Below are 22,430 nucleotides of genomic sequence, written 5' to 3'. Positions count from 1 at the left end.
TTTTTTTTTTTTTTTTTTTTTTTTTTTTTTTTTTTTTGTGCAGGAACGGCAGGATTTACCTGAGGCTGCTGAGCAGATGTCTCAGTGCTTTGGGCTTGTCCTCCATGTCCCTCCTGAGTTGAGGGTTGAGGTCCAGAACTAAGTTCAGTGATGCTCTCTATCTAAAAGGATGTGCATCAATTAATTATCAAACATTCCAACACTATCAATTGACAAGTATGGAACAATCACTATAAACATACAATGAATTCAAAGAAATCCAGATTCAAACACAAGTTTGTGTCATCATTTATCAAGATTTCATATTTACATATTTACATTACAAACAGTTAAAGACATTTAACTGATTTAAGGGTTATACATCCATAAACAGATCACATATTTACATTACAAGAAATCCATATTTAGGAACTTATATCCAGTTCATCATTATCTGGATTTCAGTTAAGGACTTCCACCAATAAATGGAACTTTCAAGTTTCAACCTTAATAATTTCACATTTAAGCCTTAACTTTAAGGGACATCAGAACATCACATAATATAAATTAGGAACAACAAGTTGGGTTAGGTTTGCACATCACTACAAATATATCACAATACAGTGCTTAAATCAGATTAAAAATTAGGGTTGAGAATAAAACTTCCACCACTTTAAGAAATCACAAAATTTTTGATCATATATCACAAATACAATGATTAAATCACAATAAAAATTAGAGTTTGAATTGAGAATAAAACTTCCACCACTTTAAGAAATCACAAGATTTCTCATCATATTGAACATATATCACAAATATATCACAAATACAGTGCTTAAATCACAATAAAAAGAGTTAATACCACAAATGGTCCTCTGACTATTAGGGTAGTACTTCTTTTAGTCCTCGACTTTCAATTCGACCACAAATAGTCCTTTGACTTTCATTTTTAACCACAAATAGTCCTCCATTAAAATTTCTGTTAAATAGGTGTTAAATCTAGGGGTATTATTGTCAAATTGATATATATAATGGTCTTAAAATAAAAATGTTTAGAATTTTTCACCAACAAGCATAATTGAAACAATTAACAAATATAAATACTCCTAAATAAAAAGAACAATACACCTTATTCTCGTAATTATGCGTACAAAATGCAGATTTAATATTAGAGCTATCTTTTTTAATTTAACCAACAGATTAAAATGGAAGAATTTTTTTTAAAAAACCTTGCTTCCATCATTTTCATGGTTGTTCATGCAGGGCCGATTAATAGTTTTCACTTTTCATTAATCGATCAGACATTTTGTTTGGGACATAATTGAAGGCTGTCACCGTTAAATTAATATAATTAATCAAGTACAAATAGCGAACATTAATCATGAATTTTTATTTAATTTGTTCATTTATATAATTTGTCACGTCCATTTTGTTTTTATATTTATTAACTTAATGTTTATTAATATTTGAAATTAATTATGTTGTCATATAATTCTAAAAAGAAGCAATCATAATAATATTAATCAATCTGACGATATTACCCATAGATTTAACACCTATTTAACAGAAATTTTAACAGAGGACTATTTGTAGTCAAAAATAAAAGTCAGAGGACCATTTGTGGTCGAATTGAAAGTCGAGGACTAAAAGGAGTACTAGCCCAATAGTCAGAGGACCATTTGTGGTATTAACCCCAATAAAAATTAGGGTTTGAGAATAAAACTTCCACCACTTTAAGAAATCACAAGATTTCTCATCATATTGAACATGTATCACAAATACAGTGATTAAATCACAATAAAAATTAGGGTTTGAGAATAAAACTTCCACCACTTTAAGAAATCACAGTATTTCTCATCATATTGAACATATATCACAATACAATGAATAGATAACAAATCATAAAATTAGGGTATGTGATTTACTTGGTTTCCCACAAATAATCCCCGTATAATAGGGGTCTCTATTAGTAATCACCACAAAAAGGGCTTCCACCACTCTAAATCGCCAACGGCCACCGGATATCGAATACGACTTTCGATTTTCGAAGACAATTCTCAGTCTCAAGAGTGAGACAAATAACAGAGAAGTCAGACAACACAAAAGTACATAACAGAGAGAATCAGATAATCGGAGAGAATCGAACTATCGGAGAAGAAGTGAGAATAGACTCATAGAGACTTAGAAAACATTGGAGTAGAGAGTAGAGAGAAGTCAGAGAAGAGAGAACATATATAATGGATTATGGAAGAGTCTAGACAACACAATAACGACTACGCAACTGCAAACACATACATATATAGTAGGCTTAAACGACGTCGTATCATAGCATGTCTAACCCAACCCTAATATATTTCGGATATTCGAGCGGGTCAGATATGAAAATATCCTACCCTACCCGATATCCCTTATCCGACGTCGGATATACTGTTTCGGTTGCGGATCGGTTCGGGTGGCCATGTTTCGGACCGCGGATCGGTCAGGTTAAACGAATAGGGTCGGGTTTGCACAGCCCTACCTCTAAGACACAAATACTAATATGAACAATAGTCTAATGTTTAGCATTTGGAAGGATCGACTTGAGCTCAATTAGTCAAAAAATAAGTTAGTCAGTTTAACTTCACTTGTAAAAGTTATTATAATTTAGTCACGTATGCCGACAACATTGATGTCATAAGCCACTATAACGGTCTAAATACGCTGTCACGCACCAAGACTAGTCAATTACAACACCAATAAAAATATAAATCGTTACTTACTCTTAATCAAATTTTCACTATCCCGGATAACATCTTTTCTTTATATATAAAATTCAGTTAATTTTTTTTGTTACACTTTAAAAAAAATAGATTATGAGATGAGATGTAGATCTGTCCCTGGCTAAGTTTTCAGTCGAAAATCCCGTTTTGGCCATCGTCGTATTATTTCTCATTAATATTTCAATATTTGACATCCCAGTCTGAAAGTGCATTAGCAGCAGCGTTCTCTCTCCAGAACAGAACCCTCCCTCGCCCTCTCGTTCTCTCTCTCTCTCTCTCTAGATCTTAGTCCACTTCTCTCCCACGGAGGGTTCCAGGGTTTTGAGCTCGCTACGCGATTGGAGTAAGCCGTTCGTTCGTCCCGTTCGCGTCGTCATTTCAGCCTCTCGGTTCCCAATTGCTTCGTAGATCCGGGGGCCCGATCTGACCACAGCCATGGCTGCCGCTAACGCCCCGATCACTATGAAGGAGACCCTCACGGTAATCAATTTTAGTGTTGTTTGCTCTGGTTCAGCAGTTATTTTGTTAGGAATTGGATTTCGGATCGTTTTCCCGGTTGTGTGGTGCTATGAACTGATTAAGTGTCAGTTGGGAATACGGACTGCGGAAATGATTGGTTCTGGATTAAATGATTTGGTTTTGCGAAGCTTTTGGTAGCTTAGGATGCTAGAAGCTAAAGTTCGGTAGATCTGTGATTTGTACTTCGTACTCAGATCTGTGAGCTGGTTTTTGTAATTTCAGAGTTATACGGATATGGCCTTTGAAATTTAAGTTTTGTATGTGTGGTTTTGTGTTGCAGCTGTCAAGCTTAGGGGTCAACCCTCAGTTTATCACGTTTACAAATGTGACTATGGAATCCGACAAGTTTATTTGTGTACGGGAGACAGCACCTCAAAATAGTGTGGTTATCATTGATATGAACATGCCAATGCAGCCTTTGAGGCGGCCTATTACTGCAGACTCTGCTATCATGTGTCCCACTTCCAGAATTTTGGCTTTGAAAGGTACCTGATCTTTGCTTTATAGTTAATTGAAATCTTTGCATGTTCTCAAATTACTGAATCCTATACTCTTTTGATCACTTCCTTTTGGGGGAGAGATAGAGATTTGAGAATGGCTCAATTGAGGGGGGTTAAAAGAAATATCTAGAAATCCGTAATAGCCCTGATTTAAGGTTAATTTTTGTTTTTATCTGTCTCTCAATGTGGGGATTTAATTTAGAATTTTGAAGTGAGGCTGAGCCACTGAGCTTGGGTAGTCTACTTATGTAACTCAGGAAAGTAACTAGGTAGTGTGAAAGGGATCTGAAAGTAAGTTTGAGCTACTGAGGCAGTTATTAATTAATTTGTTATTGACAAAGCAATTTTCCTCTTTTCTGAAGCCCAAGTTCCGGGAACCACTCAAGACCACTTGCAAATATTCAATATTGAGGCTAAGCAAAAAATGAAATCACACCAGATGCCTGAGCAGGTATGGTTTTTGTTTATTTATATATTAATGTATTGCAGTCTATAGATTGCATGCATTTTTAGACTTCTCTACATTTATGGAACTATCAAAATGTGGAGACCAACATCATGTATGTCTTCTATTAAGGTTGTATTCTGGAAGTGGATTACCCCAAAGATGTTGGGTCTGGTCACTCAAACTGCTGTGTATCATTGGCCAATTGAAGGTAGATTCCTCAATATTTGTATCCCCTGTCTCTCTGGTACTATGGTTGATCATCCATGCTTGATATGTTTCACAATGTGCTTTGTTAGGTGACTCTGAGCCTGTAAAGATGTTTGATAGAACAGCAAATTTGGCCAACAACCAAATAATCAATTATCGATGTGATCCTACTGAGAAATGGCTAGTTTTGATTGGAATTGCACCAGGTTCTCCAGAGGTGTGTACATCCATTACTTTGCTGCTATAATCATCAATATTTATTCCCTTTTTATCCTTTTTAGTATTTTTAATTTGTCATCATTTGGTTCTGCCGACTTAGGAGTGTGGAATTTATCTGTTCATTACTTTTCTGCTGCAAGCTATTCCATAAATGTCTGAACATTGCCCTATCCATGTTTTATCAATGGTGAACAACTTGATAGTATAGACATATAGTAACCAGTATGCAGGTTCTTTCATTTTTCTGCAAGGATTTTTTCCTTCAAGTTTGATAATGTATATTCTGTTGAACTGAATTGGAATTTTTGAACTGATTGCTGCTCACTACTATAGTATTCATTTTGCATGGATGTTGGATTCCATCCTTACCTTGGTTGTGAGCTGAGCTGGCCATCTGATATCTCTCAAACTTTTGTTAGCTTTGAGCTTTGAGTTGGATCTGAACAGGGCTACTTAATTATCTATAATAAATGATTAGACATTACAAGATTGTTTCTGAGAACAAGGATGATTTGAGAAATGCTTGTTTTTTATGATCTTCTTCAAAGAAATTCAGTGTTGTTTATCTCTTAATATTGGTTGGAAGGATTTTGATTGAAAGGTTATTTGATGTAATAAATCTATAAGCTGGGAGTTTGGATTTTCAAAGTGTGATTTGTCTTTTATTTTTCTGGGGCTTGGGGATGTGGATTTCCTTTAGGATATTTGAGCATCATGAATTTGTGGACCATGGCACTCTGAGTTTTCTTTCTTTTTCTTTTTAATTTTTATTATTACATGGCCGATCATTTTGTTTATTTATTTATTTTTTGATAATTTTACTTTTATCTTTCTTATGGTTCTTCTTTGAGTTTTGAATTTTTTCATCTTTCTGCATCTCCTGTTTTTCATAACGTGTTTACCTTCCAATTATTGGTTGTGTACGTTTCTACGTGCTTTGCTATTTAATCATCTTCTGGTGTGTAGAGAAGTAGCTTCTGTGACATATAGTTACGATATTTTGACTTCTCTTATCTAGTTAAGATGCATTCTTTCTGGTTTTTATTCTATTGACAACAGATAAATGGCTGTTGTTTAAATATTTTTTTGGGTTGTGTAACAGAGGCCACAGCTTGTTAAAGGGAGCATGCAATTATTTTCAGTTGATCAGCAACGTAGTCAAGCTCTTGAAGCTCATGCTGCTTCATTTGCCTCATTTAGAGTGAGAAAAACTCCTTTTTTGTCTGAACCTTTTTTGCTGACTTTGCTTGCAGACATGTTGTGACTGGTATACTATATTATCAGGTTGCAGGAAATGATAAGGATTCTGTTCTCATATCCTTTGCAACAAAATCCTCAAATGCTGGTCAGGTTACATCAAAATTGCATGTCATTGAGTTGGGAGCACAGCCAGGTTCTGTTCACCCTAACTTTGATTAATCCTGAATTGTTATTCTGTGACTGACTTCTGGATACCTCCTACCTATTTACCCCCACACCCAAAAGATAAAAAAAATCCTAATCTAGAAATGCAGAAGCATGCTGCACTTTATATGTGATTAGTGTTGTTGGAAAAATATGAGGTTTCAAGGGATTAACCATTTGGGTTGTTAATCCAATGCATTTACATTGATTCTTGCATTATTATCATTTTATATCTTTGGGACCATGATTTCTGTTCTAAATTCAATTGTCTGGTCTGTTTTATGTGCAGGGAAACCATCCTTTACCAAGAAACAAGCAGATCTTTTCTTTCCCCCAGACTTTGCTGATGACTTTCCAGTTGCAATGCAGGTTTGTCTTCCTGATGCCCTTCTATCTGATTCTGTTCCAGACGGTGTAAATGTAATATTGTATGCTGAAATCCATATTTTATGGTTGCAGATATCACAGAGATATGGTTTAATATATGTGATTACAAAGCTTGGCCTTTTATTTGTCTATGACCTGGAAACAGCTACTGCAGTATACAGAAATAGGATAAGCCCTGACCCCATTTTTTTGACAGCAGAAGCTTCCTCTGTAGGGGGTTTCTATGCTGTCAACAGGCGAGGTCAGGTGCTGCTTGCCACAGTAAATGAAGCAACAATTGTGCCTTTTGTTAGTGGCCAAGTAAGTTTATACCTTTTCCCCCACTTGGTATTAGAAATGTGAAGTTAATATTACTCACAAATTTTAAATTTTGTATGTATTTGGCAGTTGAATAATTTGGAACTTGCTGTTAATCTTGCCAAAAGAGGAAATCTTCCTGGTGCTGAGAATTTGGTGAGCCGATATTTTGTTCTTTTCACTGTTTCTGATGATTGATTGAATCATTACCATCATAGTGTTTCAGTATAACTCATGCCTGTAGAAGATAATAGGATACCACTGAGGTGTTGCCTGGTTCATGGGATTAGGGAGGATTGGACATTTGGACTAACAACCACCCTAATCTCATATACATTTTGGGGGTGTAAGTTAGCTGGTGGTTTTGCATCCAATCTCAAAAGTTGGGATTAAAGTAAATAGGGATAATGGGATGGGATAATTTATCTTGATCTTTTTGAAAAAAAAATAGTAAAGGGATTACAAGCACTTCACTATTTGCAAGTTCCAAAAATAAAAATAACCTATTTACTATGTTTTGTTTTTGATTTTGAACCAAACAAATCCTTGTAGTCTACATTGGAGTGAGCAAGTTGAATCTTACAGAGTTACAGGTTTTTATTATACAAATCATCTTCAGTGCTATCCCCTATATACTTTTTGGATATGATCATGTTTTTTTTTGGTGGAGATATGATCATGTTACTATTCTTTAGTCTAGGGAATCGCTTGTCAATACTTAACTGTGATTGTTAGAACATGTTAACTCTTTATTTTTTTGGTGTTATATTCATTCATATTCTAAATGATGAATTAGGTGGTTCAACGTTTCCAAGAGTTATTTGCTCAAACTAAGTATAAGGAGGCTGCTGAGCTTGCTGCAGAGTCTCCACAAGGCATTCTCCGGACACCTGATACTGTTGCCAAATTTCAGGTATTTCTTGATACAATCATCGTGACTTATCTTTCATATTTCATAATCCTTGTGAAAAAAAATAAGGAAATTGTATTTATCCTTAATGTGTTTTTATGGCTTATTTGCAGAGTGTTCCTGCTCAGGCAGGGCAAACACCACCTTTGCTTCAGTACTTTGGAACCCTTTTAACTAAAGGGAAGCTTAATGCCTTTGAGTCATTGGAACTTTCACGACTTGTTGTGAACCAAAATAAGAAGAATCTTTTGGAGAACTGGTTAGCTGAGGATAAGCTGGAGTGTAGTGAGGAACTTGGGGATCTTGTGAAGGTTAGTTTTCACTTTCTTTTGGTGAACTTTTGGGTGGCATGGCTGGGTAGTTCATTTTTTTTTTCTTGGTGGTTTGTCTGGTATTCCATTGCCTTTTCTTGTTTCATATTCTAATAGGAAAAATATTGTGTTGTAGACTGTGGATAACGACATGGCATTGAAAATATATATTAAAGCAAGAGCGACCCCGAAGGTCGTTGCAGCATTTGCAGAGCGCAGGGAATTTGACAAGATTTTAATATACTCTAAGCAGGTTAGTGAAAGTTTTTTGGTCTTTTCATTGGTTTCTCCTATTCTTTTTTCTCATTTAGCTTTTAAGATTAAATCCAATGTTTATCTTTTATCTACTCATTTTGCGTTGCTGTTTTTGTTTCTGTATTCATCTGATGACCATAGTATGATTGTATTGAGATTTTTATTGGTATTGTTGCAGGTTGGGTATACACCGGACTATCTTTTCCTACTGCAAACAATTCTTCGATCTGATCCTCAGGTATGCCATCACCCATCGGTGATTGTGAATGCCACTTGCATGCCTATGACATGTCTACTATGTTTGTTGAATAAGCAAATATTAATAGAGTTAACATTACCATCATCAGTCTTTCAAATGTATTATGTGTACCTTTAGTTTTGCTCACTGAAATAAATATGCCATTGTAACATACTTTGGAAACTGGCCTCTTCTTTATTGAAGCATGAACAAGTGAATAACATGTGAGTATCATAAGGATGAAGGATAACATTAAGTTTGATATCTGCAGGGAGCAGTAAACTTTGCCCTCATGATGTCCCAAATGGAGGGAGGCTGTCCTGTTGATTACAACACAATAACTGATCTATTTCTTCAGGTCAGCTCATTGTTTTCTGCTTTGCTTTTACAGAATTGTGTCCTTATGTGTTGGATGTAGCAATCATGAATAAAATTTTCTTTCTCTTTTGATCAGAGGAACATGATCCGTGAGGCTACAGCATTTTTATTGGATGTTCTGAAACCCAACCTGCCTGAGCATGGTTTTCTGCAGACCAAGGTTGATTTTCTTTTTTCACTAATTGTAGAGAAACTTGCCTCAGTTTAGGTGTTTTGATTTTATCACCATGATATCTCTTTTCTATCCAGGTCTTGGAAATCAACCTTGTTACTTTCCCAAATGTGGCTGATGCAATTTTGGCAAATGGAATGTTCAGTCATTATGATCGTCCTCGAGTTGCTCAACTTTGTGAAAAAGCTGGACTTTATATTAGAGCTTTACAGGTTTTATGTCTTTGCTTAATTTTTTATTTTATTTTTTTTAATTTCAATTTTTGTATCAATTGTATGACTGGATAATGAATTTAAATAAACTATTTACTGTTTCCACAGCACTACACAGAGCTGCCTGATATAAAGCGTGTTATTGTAAATACTCATGCAATTGAGCCTCAGGTTGGTAACACCAATATATTCGCTACTGTTCTGCTGTAGATGATTAGGGTCAGAGCCTCCGTCTAAATTCTCTGATCTGTTGTCCAGGGTCTGGTTGAATTCTTTGGGACTCTTTCACGTGAGTGGGCTTTGGAATGTATGAAGGACCTTCTGCTAATCAATCTGAAAGGAAATCTTCAGATAATTGTTCAGGTATCAGTGGTGTTCTTAGTATTTATTATTTCAGAAGAAACCTTTCTGGGTTAACCTTGAGACTTGCAAACAAGTCACATCAACTTTGGTGTGAAATTGTTGTTTTAATATATATATATATATCCAATTAAGAGCATTGATTGATTATGTTTGTTCTCCATTCAGGTTGCAAAAGAATACTGTGAGCAGCTGGGCCTTGATGCCTGCATAAAGCTTTTTGAGCAGTTTAAGTCATATGATGGGTTGTACTTCTTCTTAGGATCATATCTGAGCTCAAGGTATACATTGCCAAAAGAAGGGATTTTCAACTGTGATATTAAAAATTTGTTTTGGCAATACTTATCCGTGAACTTATTGGCATTCATTATTGCAGTGAGGATCCTGAAATCCACTTTAAGTACATTGAAGCAGCTGCAAAAACTGGACAAATCAAGGAAGTTGAGCGTGTAACTAGGGAATCCAACTTCTACGACCCTGAGAAAACTAAAAACTTTTTAATGGAAGCCAAACTCCCTGATGCTCGACCTTTAATTAATGTATGTGACCGCTTTGGGTTTGTTCCAGACCTCACTCACTACCTATACACAAGCAATATGCTCAGATATATTGAAGGCTATGTCCAAAAGGTATCAGTTCTGTTTAGGATTTCCTATAATAAGTTAAGTTGCTAATATCATCAAGTTGCGGTCAATTTGAGTTTTCTGTTTTTTTCATGGATAGGTCAATCCAGGAAATGCTCCATTAGTTGTTGGGCAGCTTCTAGATGATGAGTGCCCAGAAGATTTCATTAAAGGCCTGATCCTATCTGTCCGTTCTCTACTCCCTGTTGAGCCACTAGTTGATGAATGTGAGAAAAGGTTTGGGTTCTCTCTGTTAGGCTATTTTCTTGGTCATTGTTACTTTGTATTCCTCTTATTTTCTTGTGAATATCAGGAACCGCCTCCGATTGCTTACTCAGTTTTTGGAGCACCTTGTGAGTGAAGGAAGCCAAGATGTTCATGTTCACAATGCTCTGGGTAAAATAATTATAGATAGCAACAACAACCCAGAGCACTTCCTCACAACCAACCCATATTACGACTCACGTGTTGTGGGTAAGTATTGTGAGAAGCGTGATCCTACCCTTGCAGTTGTTGCGTACAGGAGAGGGCAGTGTGATGATGAGCTAATCAATGTAACAAACAAGAACTCGTTGTTCAAACTTCAGGCGAGGTTTGTATTAACCACTTGATTTACTTGCCAGTGCCATGGCATTCAGTTTCATCAAAGGTCTGGATGTTCATGAGTGTTTTTGTTATTTTAGGTATGTAGTTGAAAGGATGGAGGCTGATCTTTGGGACAAAGTTCTCAACCCAGAAAATGAATTTAGAAGGCAGCTTATTGATCAAGTTGTATCAACTGCTTTGCCTGAAAGCAAGAGCCCTGAACAAGTGTCTGCAGCTGTTAAAGCTTTCATGACTGCTGATCTTCCGCATGAATTAATTGAGCTTCTTGAAAAAATTGTGCTCCAAAACTCTGCATTTAGTGGGAACTTTAACCTGCAGAATTTGCTTATCTTAACGGCCATAAAAGCTGATCCATCTAGAGTTATGGACTACGTCAATAGGCTTGACAATTTTGATGGACCTGCTGTTGGTGAAGTGGCTGTTGAGGCCCAGCTGTATGAAGAGGCTTTTGCTATTTTCAAGAAATTCAACTTGAATGTCCAAGCTGTTAATGTTCTATTAGATAACATTAGAGACATTAACCGGGCTGTGGAGTTTGCATTCCGTGTTGAAGAAGACTCAGTGTGGAGCCAGGTGGCCAAAGCTCAACTTCGAGATGGATTAGTTAGTGATGCAATTGAGTCATTTATCCGTGCAGATGATGCTACTCACTTTTTGGAAGTTATTCGTGCTGCTGAGGATGCAGATGTTTACCATGATTTGGTAAAATATCTACTGATGGTTAGGCAGAAGACAAAGGAGCCTAAGGTTGACAGTGAACTTATCTTTGCATATGCCAAAATTGATCGGCTGGGTGACATTGAAGAATTTATTCTCATGCCAAATGTTGCCAATCTACCCAATGTTGGCGATCGTTTGTTTGATGAAGGTCTATATGAGGCTGCAAAGATCATATTTGCATTTATTTCTAATTGGGGAAAATTGGCTAGCACACTAGTAAAGTTGAAGCAATTTCAAGGTGCGGTTGATGCTGCACGCAAGGCAAATAGTGCAAAGACATGGAAGGAAGTCTGCTTTGCTTGCGTGGACGCTGAGGAGTTCCGGTTGGCTCAGATTTGTGGGCTTAATATTATAGTGCAGGTATTTGTATTGGACATCTTTATGAATTCCAACTAGACTATTTATTTTCTTGATATTACCGAATTATCTCCTCTCCTATTTAAACTATCAGAAGGCTTCTGCATTACTAACAATGAGTCCGTTGTTACTTTTGCAGGTAGATGACCTGGAAGAAGTAAGTGAATATTATCAAAACCGAGGATGCTTCAATGAACTAATTTCTCTTATGGAAAGTGGTCTGGGGTTGGAGCGCGCACATATGGGTATCTTCACAGAGCTTGGTGTGTTATATGCCAGATACCGTCATGAGAAGCTCATGGAACACATTAAATTATTCTCCACCCGTCTTAACATTCCTAAACTTATACGAGCTTGTGATGAGCAGCAGCACTGGATGGAACTTACCTATCTGTATATCCAATATGATGAATTTGATAATGCTGCTACTACTGTCATGAATCACTCCCCTGATGCTTGGGACCACATGCAGTTCAAAGACATCATTGTCAAAGTTGCCAATGTGGAGTTGTATTACAAGGCTGTACATTTCTATTTGCAAGAGCATCCTGATCTCATTAATGATCTATTAAATGTCCTTGCACTGAAGGTGGATCACACACGTGTGGTGGACATTATGAGAAAGGTGAAAGTCTATTATTATTTCTGTCATTCTGTGCACTTTGCTTGAACATATCTTATGTTATATATATATTGCTAAACTGTTTGTATTTTTGTGGAGATCAGGCCGGTCATTTGCGTTTGGTGAAGCCATACATGGTTGCTGTTCAAAGCAATAACGTTTCTGCTGTTAATGAGGCCCTCAATGAGATATATGTTGAGGAGGAAGACTATGACAGACTTAGAGAATCTATTGAATTGCATGATAACTTTGATCAGATTGGTCTTGCACAGAAGGTGAATTTAGTTTGTTACATTTTATTATGTTTGTTCAGTCTAATTATAGTCTCACAATTTGATGTATCGGTTCAGATTGAGAAACATGAGCTTCTTGAAATGAGGCGGGTTGCTGCTTATATCTACAAGAAAGCAGGCAGGTGGAAGCAATCCATTGCTCTATCTAAGAAAGACAATCTTTACAAAGACGCCATGGAGACTGCCTCGCAATCTGGGGACCGTGAACTTGCTGAAGAGTTACTTGTGTATTTCATTGAGCAGGTAATTGCTTGAATATACCTTTTCTGCTTTCATTTGTCACTAAAATCTGCTCCTTGCTTTTTTGAAGATGTTAGAATTCATTGGTTTGATCAAAACAACGTGGTTGCTATGGTTTGCAGGGAAAGAAGGAATGCTTTGCATCGTGCCTCTTTGTTTGTTATGATTTGATTCGCCCTGATGTTGCTCTTGAGCTTGCATGGATGAACAACATGATTGACTTTGCATTCCCTTACCTGTTGCAGGTAACCATGGTTTCTCTCTCTCACACACCAGACAAAAGCATGGACAAATTCACTCAACCCACTCACCCTTTCCCCTTTGCTTGTTTATTTTTCTTGAGTTCTCGTCAGTCCAATTTAATTCGTGAGGCCATAACACATTGTTTTAAGTTCGATGATACTAATGTTTTCCAATTTTGAATCAAATACTTAAGCACAGAAAGCTTAGTGTGTTAATGTGACGGTTAGTAATTATACTAATGATGTCCTCTTACATCAACTTTTACGCATAAAAAGGAAAGTTGGTTGTAGAAAAACAACCTTTTTACATGTTTAGCCCTTGGAATTCCTTTTCACTTATATGTTTCTTTTATTGGCATGGATTTATATTGCAGTTCATCCGTGAATATACTGGCAAAGTGGATGAACTTATCAAAGATAAAATTGAGGCTCAATCTGAGGCAAAGGCTAAAGAGAGCGAAGAGAAGGACATTATTAAGCAGCAGGTACTTAAATAATTATATTCTGTATATATTTGTTCTTGACTAAGTTATTTGGTCAGAAGGTTTCTAATACTTTTACAATTGTCATGCACAGAATATGTATGCACAGCTATTGCCTCTTGCTTTGCCTGCTCCACCAGTTCCTGGCATGGGAGGTCCTGGTGTTGGAGGTGGTTTTGCTCCACCGCCCATGGGTGGCATGGGAATGCCGCCTATGCCGCCATTTGGCATGCCACCTATGGGATCATATTAATCTGTTTGGTGGCCATATACAGTTGTAACAAACACTATAGAAGACAAAGTTGGAAGAGAACAATATGGTTTCCCCCCGCATTGAAATTCTCAGTGGAAGTAGTTTGTTGATGATGGATGGGCGGGTTCAAAATAACTGATTTGTGTTGTTATAGTGGTGTTCATAGCTCCTCTGTAATATTGTGTTAGAAGAGGCATTTTTTTGCAGTCAGGTAAGCTAATGAGGACTCTCTGTGTATTTTCAGAAGCAACTGTATTTGCTTCCTTCATGGCATTGCATTTACACTGATTTTCAGAGTCAAAACTGTTGTTTGTGTAGAGTTTTATTTTTTCATGTCTGAAACAAACATTATACAGAGCTGATCTCATGCGTCATATCTTACTTATTATGTGGTATATTGTTCTAAATTACATGCAAAATGTAATAGAATTGCATTAATCTACCGTTTCCCACCTGCACCTTGAGTAACACAACACAAAATTTTGCTTGATTTGTTTAAATGGTCGGACTATATTAAGATGCAATTTGAATTGTCAACATTCAATATGTAAATTGTTATGTATTTTGGACTGATTTGCCAGATATTGCGACATGGGTCTTGTTTCCTTCTTCCTATCTTGCAAACAATTGTTATATCGTGGATCAGGGTTCACAGTGCGCTGTAGACACTGATGACACTGATCCAATACACATAATTTAATTTTATATATAGAGTTTATGTTCATAATGCACAGAGTTCATGTTCGTAATATTATGTTAAGTGTGTAATTCATGTTCATTATGGACATTAATTCTGTACTTTATGAAGTTAAATTGTGTATATATGTTCATTATATCGTGTTTATGTGTATGTATATTATGAACACGAATTCTGTGCATTATATTATGAAGATAAATTTTATACATCATGAAGTCAAATTCTGTATATTGGATCAGAGTTCATAGTGCACTGTAAATTCTGGTTCACATGTAAATTGCCTCTTGCAAAAAGGTATTGGTTAAATTCAATTGTTATACGATGGATTAAGCATTTAAGCCCATCTTGCATTTCGATTTTTATGGACTTTGATGATCTAAAAATTATGTATCTATAGTTAAAATATTATGTGTCTAATGTTAATATATTATGTGTTTGTAAATAAATTAAATGGACATTATATGTTAAGGGTTGTTATGCCGTGGACCCAGGTCCACCTTGCAAGGTGGACCTGGGTCTACATTCACATACAGTATATTCTACATTCACATACACTATACTCTACATTCACACTTTGTAAACTTCACATTCACACATTACATGATTATATGTTTAGTAATTATATTACCACTGTTATGCATTCATATATTCAAAACTCTATATTCACAGGTCCTATACTCTATATTCACAACTTGAGAACTCCACATTCACACGTTACAGGGCTACGTACAAGTTGCTAGAACTTCTTAACTCTATTACAGATTCACACATGCATAACTCTACATTCACGATTTCTATACTCTATATTCACAATTTGAAACATCCACATTCACACATTTCTGGGCAACTCTACATTCACACAATCATAAATCTACATTCACGATTTCTATACTCTACATTCACACTTTGAAACCTCTACATTCACACATTTTTGAACAACTTTATATTCAACAATATGTTTACTAATTAAAAAAAAAAGAAGACAAAAACGACGTAGTTTTGGACCCAAGTCCACCTTGCAAGGTGGACTTGGGTCCACAGCATAATTTGCCATATGTTAATTACATATTATGTGTTCTATTAACTGCAGATACATATTATATTAATTGCAGACACATAATCTGAATGTCATTTTGGATCAAGATCCACAATATAAGGTGGACCTTGGTCGATGGTATAATTTGCCGGTCTAACTTTGTAATGAGCTACATAATTCATGTTCAAAATGCACATAATTCATATTCATTATATCATCATTATGAATATAAATTCTGTATATTATGAAGTTAATTTCTATGTATTGTAGGGTCACACTCGTCCACGATATAATGATTGATAATTTGTTGGTCTCACTCCGTAATGGGCTAAATTCATTTGGGCCCAAAATATATAATGCTCTATGCTCCTCCGTATCTGAACTCCTTTTGAATTCTCGATCTCTTCTCCCCTAAACCCTGTTAAAAATGCTCTCTCTGCGTTCGCTTCTCTGTAAAACCCCAAAATCATCACCATTTCTGTGTGCTTTCTCTACCCAAAGCTCAACCGATGCCAGCGCAGCGCCGGAGACTCTGACGACGTCGAGATACGATGAGCTGATTAATAAAGCCGGCCGGAATGGGGACTTCGACGCCGTCCAATCCCTCCTCGAGCAGCGGGGGAAACACGGCTTATTCTGCACCAACTACACCTTCAAGTTCATCTCCCGCGACATCTCTAAGCTCGACGATCTCCTTGCGGCGCTATCTCGCATCGACCAGCGCTTCGCCAGGAAGAGCGCGCACGACTGCCTCGTGGCTCGCCTCTCGAAGCTTCGCCACTTGCCGCACGCGCTGCGCGTGGCCGAGATCGTGGTGCGCGAGGGCTACGGCTCCAACGCCGTCACTTTCCACCCTATACTCAACGAGCTCACCAAGATGAGGAAATTCAAGGAGGCGTGGCGCGTGGTGGAGGCGATGAAGGACTTGAAAGTCCGCCCGGATCTCACCGCCTACAACTATATTCTCACCGGCTATTGCTACGTCCGCGATCTAAGCTCAGCCGCCGGAGTTCTCACCAATTTGGAGAATGAGAAGCTGGGAGCGGACACTAGGACGTACGACGCGCTGGTTTTGGGCGCGTGCAGGGACGGAAAACCAGACGCAGCGCTGAGGCTGCTGATTAGAATGGAGGACGAGGGGATTTCGCCGTTGTATTCAACACACGCGCACATTATCGGATCAATGGTGAGGCTAGGTTTTCATGCGCAGGCGCTGGAGTTTGTAATGACCTGTTCTGGAAGAGACTTGAAATTAGATTACGAGAATTTCGGGACATTGGCGACGAAATTGATTTACAGGAAGAGATTTGAAGATGCCAAAGTAGTTGTAAAAGAGATGAAGCAAAGAGGAATAGAAATGGGGGAGAAATTGAAGGAGTTTTATGATATGCACGCCATAGATGAGCATGATGCAGCAGCTGGAAAGACTGAGTAAATTTTAACTTGGATCTTCTCTGCATTTGCCATTTGGAGGAGAAAGAAAAATTTTCTGCTAAAAGGCATTCTTCTTTTAGGTAAGTCTCAGAAACTGTTTTATTATTCTCATATGTTGATTCAGATTGATAAATTTCATGACATTCAAATACCTTATGAGAGTAATTTTATTGGTTCACCATGGGTGGAATGCTCAATCTTTGGTTTGATAGACTTGTTGAAACTTGGAATTGTTAGTATGGCTGTTACTGTATAGTCAATTGCTTCCCTGTTCTCTAATAAATTGTGAGTATAACATTAGCATGTCTTGTAATCGAGTTATTTCTTTGTTCCTTTGCCGGCTAGGGTGACACCATGGGATTTATCCAAATCAAACCCTCAATTGTGGCTGCTGATTTTTCTCGTCACTCGAAAATGATTTGCTCTTAGTTGTCGAGTGTTGTAAAAATCGTCCTAGGCATCTCTAGGCCGAGAAGATTTCAGTCCTAGTCAGCCAATAGCCAATTAGACACCCAATTTGGTTACTTGGTGCCCAACACGGCCGACTCGGCTCAACTCAACCAAGTCTGTGGAGTGAAATTCTACATGCTAAAACCAATTAACATATGTAGTTGACTAGTTCGAGAGATAAGAGATTATAACAGTGAGATTATAACAGTCAAACAGTAGTGCTTACTATCTCACTGCCCTCTGTCTTTTATATATACAGTATAATTTACTTGACCGCCTAAGTGGTGACTAGACGCCACCTAGATGCCTGACTAGTTCCTTGCGCCTTCTGCAAAGTTTAGTACGTGCTTTGATTTTGGTATACTTTTCATGATGAATAATGTTGAGTGATCTCCAGCAAAACATGGGTGTTGTTAAAATCTGATTTGCAGAAATCCTCCTCTCATCTTTATGAGTGTATTCAGTAGCAGAATTGTTCTGTGTTCAGCTATTAATAAACTGCAATACACTGTTGTATTCATTGTATTGGTTGACATTCTTTGTATGTAAACTGTGAAAATTCTAGGGATCAGTCGACATTGTTGAGTTGCAACAAGTAGAATCATGTATGCTATTTATATCCTATATAGTACAATAGGACCAATGATAGTGCTCGTTACCCATCGACATGAATGACCCTTGACTTTTCCTTATGGTTAAAAATATACCTTTTTTGCCTTGCAGGGTTAGCTCAAGTGGTCGATCATCTGACTTGAAGTCAAACACTCCAGCAACAGTATTTTGGAGCTAAGACTCCAAGTTGGTGGAATTGTGGTGATGGATCAATCAACAATAGGGATTGCTTTGGTGACTTGTGATTTACCAAAAAAAAAAAAAGAATGAAAAACCTTGATTTATGTTATTGATGTTCTATTTCGAAAGCTCATAACATAAGACATATACACATGCACTAGAGTCTACAGTGCACTATGAACCTTGAGTCTACCGTGCACTATGAACCTTGATTCATTGCGTAAGGATTGCTCAATGACCCAATCTATCTACCAACTCACCCATCATTATTTTTACTTTTGCAAAATATTTGATTCTCAACATGTTTTTCACACTGTGTTTTAGTTTGAAACTTTAGAAATAATTATATTGTTATCAAAACATTTCTTTACCTTTGTTTTTCATTCAACTGGTTGAACAATTTAAAATTGTTTTGAAATTGTTCAATGGTACAAAAATGCACTTGGCATTAATTTCTAAAAATCACTTGATAAGTCAACAAAATTGCGTAGTACTCCGTAGTATTTAACATATCTTTTTTTGCCTTCACACTACAATAAAACAGCAAAACACTAACAGATAAAATAATTATGGATCAATGAATGTTATCATTGGTAAATTAAAATTTTTTTGTAGTGCTATGTTTTATTTTAGAAATGAATTAGTATGATTCTTGAAATATGTAAAACAAGTACTCCGTATAATATAAGTAATTCGAATAACAAAATCAAATTGGCCTATTAGCTCAGTTTGTTTCGAGCGTCGTGCTAATAACGCGAAGGTCGCAGGTTCGAGACCTGCATGGGCCACATTACATTTTGCCACCACTCAACATTACGGGACCTTGAAGTTCCACACTTTACATTTTGGCCCCTAACAATTTTATATTCGCCCCTGAAATATACAGTTTTAAAGCTTCAGCCTTAATGTACTAGGTCATGTTTCAATTCCATCCTGCTTCAGCCTTAATGTACTAGGTCATGTTTCAATTCCATCCTCCTGCATTCTTAATGTACTAGGTCATGTTTCAATTCCATCCTCCTGCATTACATTTTGGCCCCTAACAATTTTATATTCGCCCCTGAAATATACAGTTTTAAAGCTTCAGCCTTAATGTACTAGGTCATGTTTCAATTCCATCCTGCTTCAGCCTTAATGTACTAGGTCATGTTTCAATTCCATCCTCCTGCATTCTTAATGTACTAGGTCATGTTTCAATTCCATCCTCCTGCATTCCCTTTAGAAAATTCCTAATTTCAAGTGTCTAATTGGAACTTTTTCTAATTTAAAGGCTTAATTGCATTTTCATAAATAGTTCAAGGGCTTATTTCACCCTTATCCCTTTTATTTTTAAAGAGAAATTAAAATTTGATTACAATTATCACAAATGCTAAAAAAAATTGAAAATTTCCCACGTTTTGCAATTATTATAAATTCAGAATATAATAAATATAAGTTGGACCAAATAATTAACCACTTTTATAACCGGCAGATTTGCAACCCCCTCTCCCCCCACCTTTTTGGGGTGCATATGCTCGGGATTGTCACCATCAAATACAGTGAGTAGTCCTCTCGCTGAATTGTAGGCACTTCATTTTGATTGAACAATTGGCCTAGAGATTACAATTTCAAGATCTTGTCTCTAAGGTATAGCTCAACTGATTAACCAATTCAAAATACTTCCATAATGTTGTATATATAATGTAAATTACGTACAATTTCAAGATCTGGTCTCCGATTAAGTTATAGCTCAACTAATTAACCAATTCAAAATAGTTTCATAAGCTCTACTTTGTTTGCAACCATAAGGTTCGAGTCCTACCAAAAATAAAAAAAATGGAGATATTTGAGAATCTAATAGCTAATTGAAACACATTTTACAAGCGATTTATCTCCTCCACTCATCTTCAGAGCAAGAACCTGCAATTCAAACTTATGTATAGTAGTTATAGATACAATTCTCCTTTACATTCTGATGTACAACTGCCTCGTACGTTTTGTCTAATGGACCGTTGTATCATGCATAAAATGCAGTAGTGGTAGTTATGAGCTTCAGTCATCAAATCTCTGACAAACATTATTTAATGTCCATTCAAAACTAAGCTTATTATTATTATTATTGTTGTTATTATTATTATTATTATTATTAAATGTTTTTTCCTATTACCTATGCCAGGTATCTATCAACTAGCGTATAAAATTTTGTTGAGTTAGTAAAGTTTGAGGTGTTCTTAACACAAGATCAGAGTATTGACTACTTTTTCTGGTCGAAACTCTGTAAACTTATCCGATGACCTAATGACTAAGGCCCTAAAATATTTTTTTAGTCAATTTTGACTTGTTTGATCACAAATAGGTATTTGATTTGATTAAGCAGTTAATATAAATGTTTGGTTAATTAGCTTTTTGTAACAATTTATTGGTCCTAAATGTTAAAATTCAAAAAGTTGCTCAAAGCAATTTTTTCCCCGATAAGCTTTTTTAGAAATAAATTATTTTTTCCAAAACACCCACAATACTTTTTTTTTTAAACAACAAAACTATGTAAACGGGTTTAGCAGCCCCTTTACTCTCATTGTCTCTTTAAGGTACTAGGCAACGGACCGGGGTGTTTGAACCGGCCTATCGATGGGGCTCATAATATAAGCCTGTTGCTTAATACCGTGAAGGTAATTAGCAACAAGACATGTGATTGCTTATTAGTGTTCACGAGCACCTAAGCCTGTGGACATATATATGTTTATTTATTTTTATATAAATTCTATAATAATAATAATAATAATAATAATATTTTTTTGAAATAATAATAATAATAATAATAATAATATTATTATTATTATTATTATTATAATTTATTATTATTATTATAAGTTAAAATAACATAATACACTCATACCATTAAATGTCATTTTGCATGTAATCATAAAGAGTTAATTCCCAAAATGGTCCTTCGACTATGGCCTTTTCTTAATTTAGTTCCTTGACTTTTAATTGCACCCAAAGTGGTCCCCTGACTATTGAATTTTAAGCCAAAATGGTATCCGTTAGCTTTGGCGTGAATATGCCGTTAAAAAGAAGGGCAAAATGGATGTAGAAGAAACAAATTGCAGCCCTAATTGCGATTTTCCTAAGCCATTTTTTTCCCCAAATTATGATGTAGAAGAAACCATAGCGGCGAACAAGGTCGCGAGGATCCTGGGCGTGAAGATGGTCTACACTGAGTGCGCAAGGCTCTTGGACAACACAACCTTGCAACTCAATGTAGCTGTCAACATCCTTAAACACCTCGCGGCGGTGTTGACTGAGATGGGTGCCAACAAAGACGATAGTGATTCACTTATTACCTCCATCGATGGCGTCGCTTGGGTGTATATGGAAAAGCTTGGTTCTGTCAGGGTTGAGGATCAATATGTAAATATATGGTGTAAGCAGATGGAGGTTCACAGTGTCCGGCCAACTCCATTTTGACCAACCTCAAGTACAATATGAAGGGAAAATGAACTAATTCATATGGATTGGGGTTGGACGTTGAATTGGTATCATATCATTCTTGTAATTCATGTACATAATGTGCTGTGATTCGGTATCATTAGATAATGAATGGAAATTAATTTGTTCCTAAATTACTGAGAATGATGTTTGGTGAAATTGTGAGTTCGTGGTTATTGATGAATCTATTATTGAAACAAAATTAAAAAAAGAGTCACATTTGTGTAAGATGATTTGTGAGACGGGTATAAAAAATTTAATATTAATTTAAATTAAAAATAAATTGTGATAGATATTCTAATACTTATATATGAAATTCTGCAGCTAGGGTGACAACACATGAGCCCAAATTTTAAAAAAATATACTTTATATGTAATCTATTATTTTTGTACTTGATAATTATTTTTTAAAATTCATAGATTAATTTTTAATTGTATTTCAAAATAAAATTTTAGTGAAATCTTTGCCTTGGAAAGTTTGTGGATGAAGTTGAAGAAAAATATGGGCAGGTTGTTGAATTGGGGATGCATATTGATTAAATTGGAGATGAAAATTTGAA

At 36.2% G+C, this 22,430-nt stretch overlaps 2 protein-coding genes across 2 annotated transcripts; both read left to right on the top strand.

The window, feature by feature from the left end:
• The first annotated feature begins 2,932 nt into the window (after nucleotides 1–2,932).
• LOC116019954 (clathrin heavy chain 2-like) lies at nucleotides 2,933–13,993 on the top strand. The gene is made up of 30 exons (XM_031260361.1): nucleotides 2,933–3,218; nucleotides 3,538–3,742; nucleotides 4,120–4,208; nucleotides 4,335–4,413; nucleotides 4,502–4,629; nucleotides 5,734–5,832; nucleotides 5,916–6,024; nucleotides 6,325–6,404; nucleotides 6,495–6,722; nucleotides 6,810–6,875; nucleotides 7,516–7,632; nucleotides 7,743–7,940; nucleotides 8,077–8,193; nucleotides 8,374–8,433; nucleotides 8,705–8,791; nucleotides 8,888–8,971; nucleotides 9,061–9,195; nucleotides 9,304–9,366; nucleotides 9,454–9,558; nucleotides 9,724–9,836; nucleotides 9,932–10,184; nucleotides 10,279–10,415; nucleotides 10,492–10,770; nucleotides 10,862–11,864; nucleotides 12,001–12,486; nucleotides 12,588–12,758; nucleotides 12,834–13,019; nucleotides 13,139–13,261; nucleotides 13,633–13,743; nucleotides 13,835–13,993. The coding sequence occupies exons 1-30, from the start codon at nucleotides 3,174–3,176 to the stop codon at nucleotides 13,991–13,993; spliced, it is 5,115 nt and encodes a 1,704-aa protein (XP_031116221.1). The 5' UTR covers nucleotides 2,933–3,173.
• A 2,053-nt stretch (nucleotides 13,994–16,046) lies between these two features.
• Nucleotides 16,047–18,698, top strand: LOC116018867 (pentatricopeptide repeat-containing protein At3g56030, mitochondrial-like). Its single transcript, XM_031258885.1, has 2 exons — nucleotides 16,047–17,240; nucleotides 18,334–18,698. The coding sequence occupies exon 1, from the start codon at nucleotides 16,154–16,156 to the stop codon at nucleotides 17,159–17,161; it is 1,008 nt and encodes a 335-aa protein (XP_031114745.1). The 5' UTR covers nucleotides 16,047–16,153; the 3' UTR covers nucleotides 17,162–17,240; nucleotides 18,334–18,698.
• Nucleotides 18,699–22,430: the final 3,732 nt, after the last annotated feature.

This window comes from Ipomoea triloba, chromosome 5 (assembly GCF_003576645.1).
Source record: "Ipomoea triloba cultivar NCNSP0323 chromosome 5, ASM357664v1".
In the NCBI taxonomy this organism is placed as follows: domain Eukaryota; kingdom Viridiplantae; phylum Streptophyta; class Magnoliopsida; order Solanales; family Convolvulaceae; genus Ipomoea; species Ipomoea triloba.
Note: the sequence above shows the minus strand (reverse complement) of the source record. Positions and strands in the feature narration are given on the sequence as shown.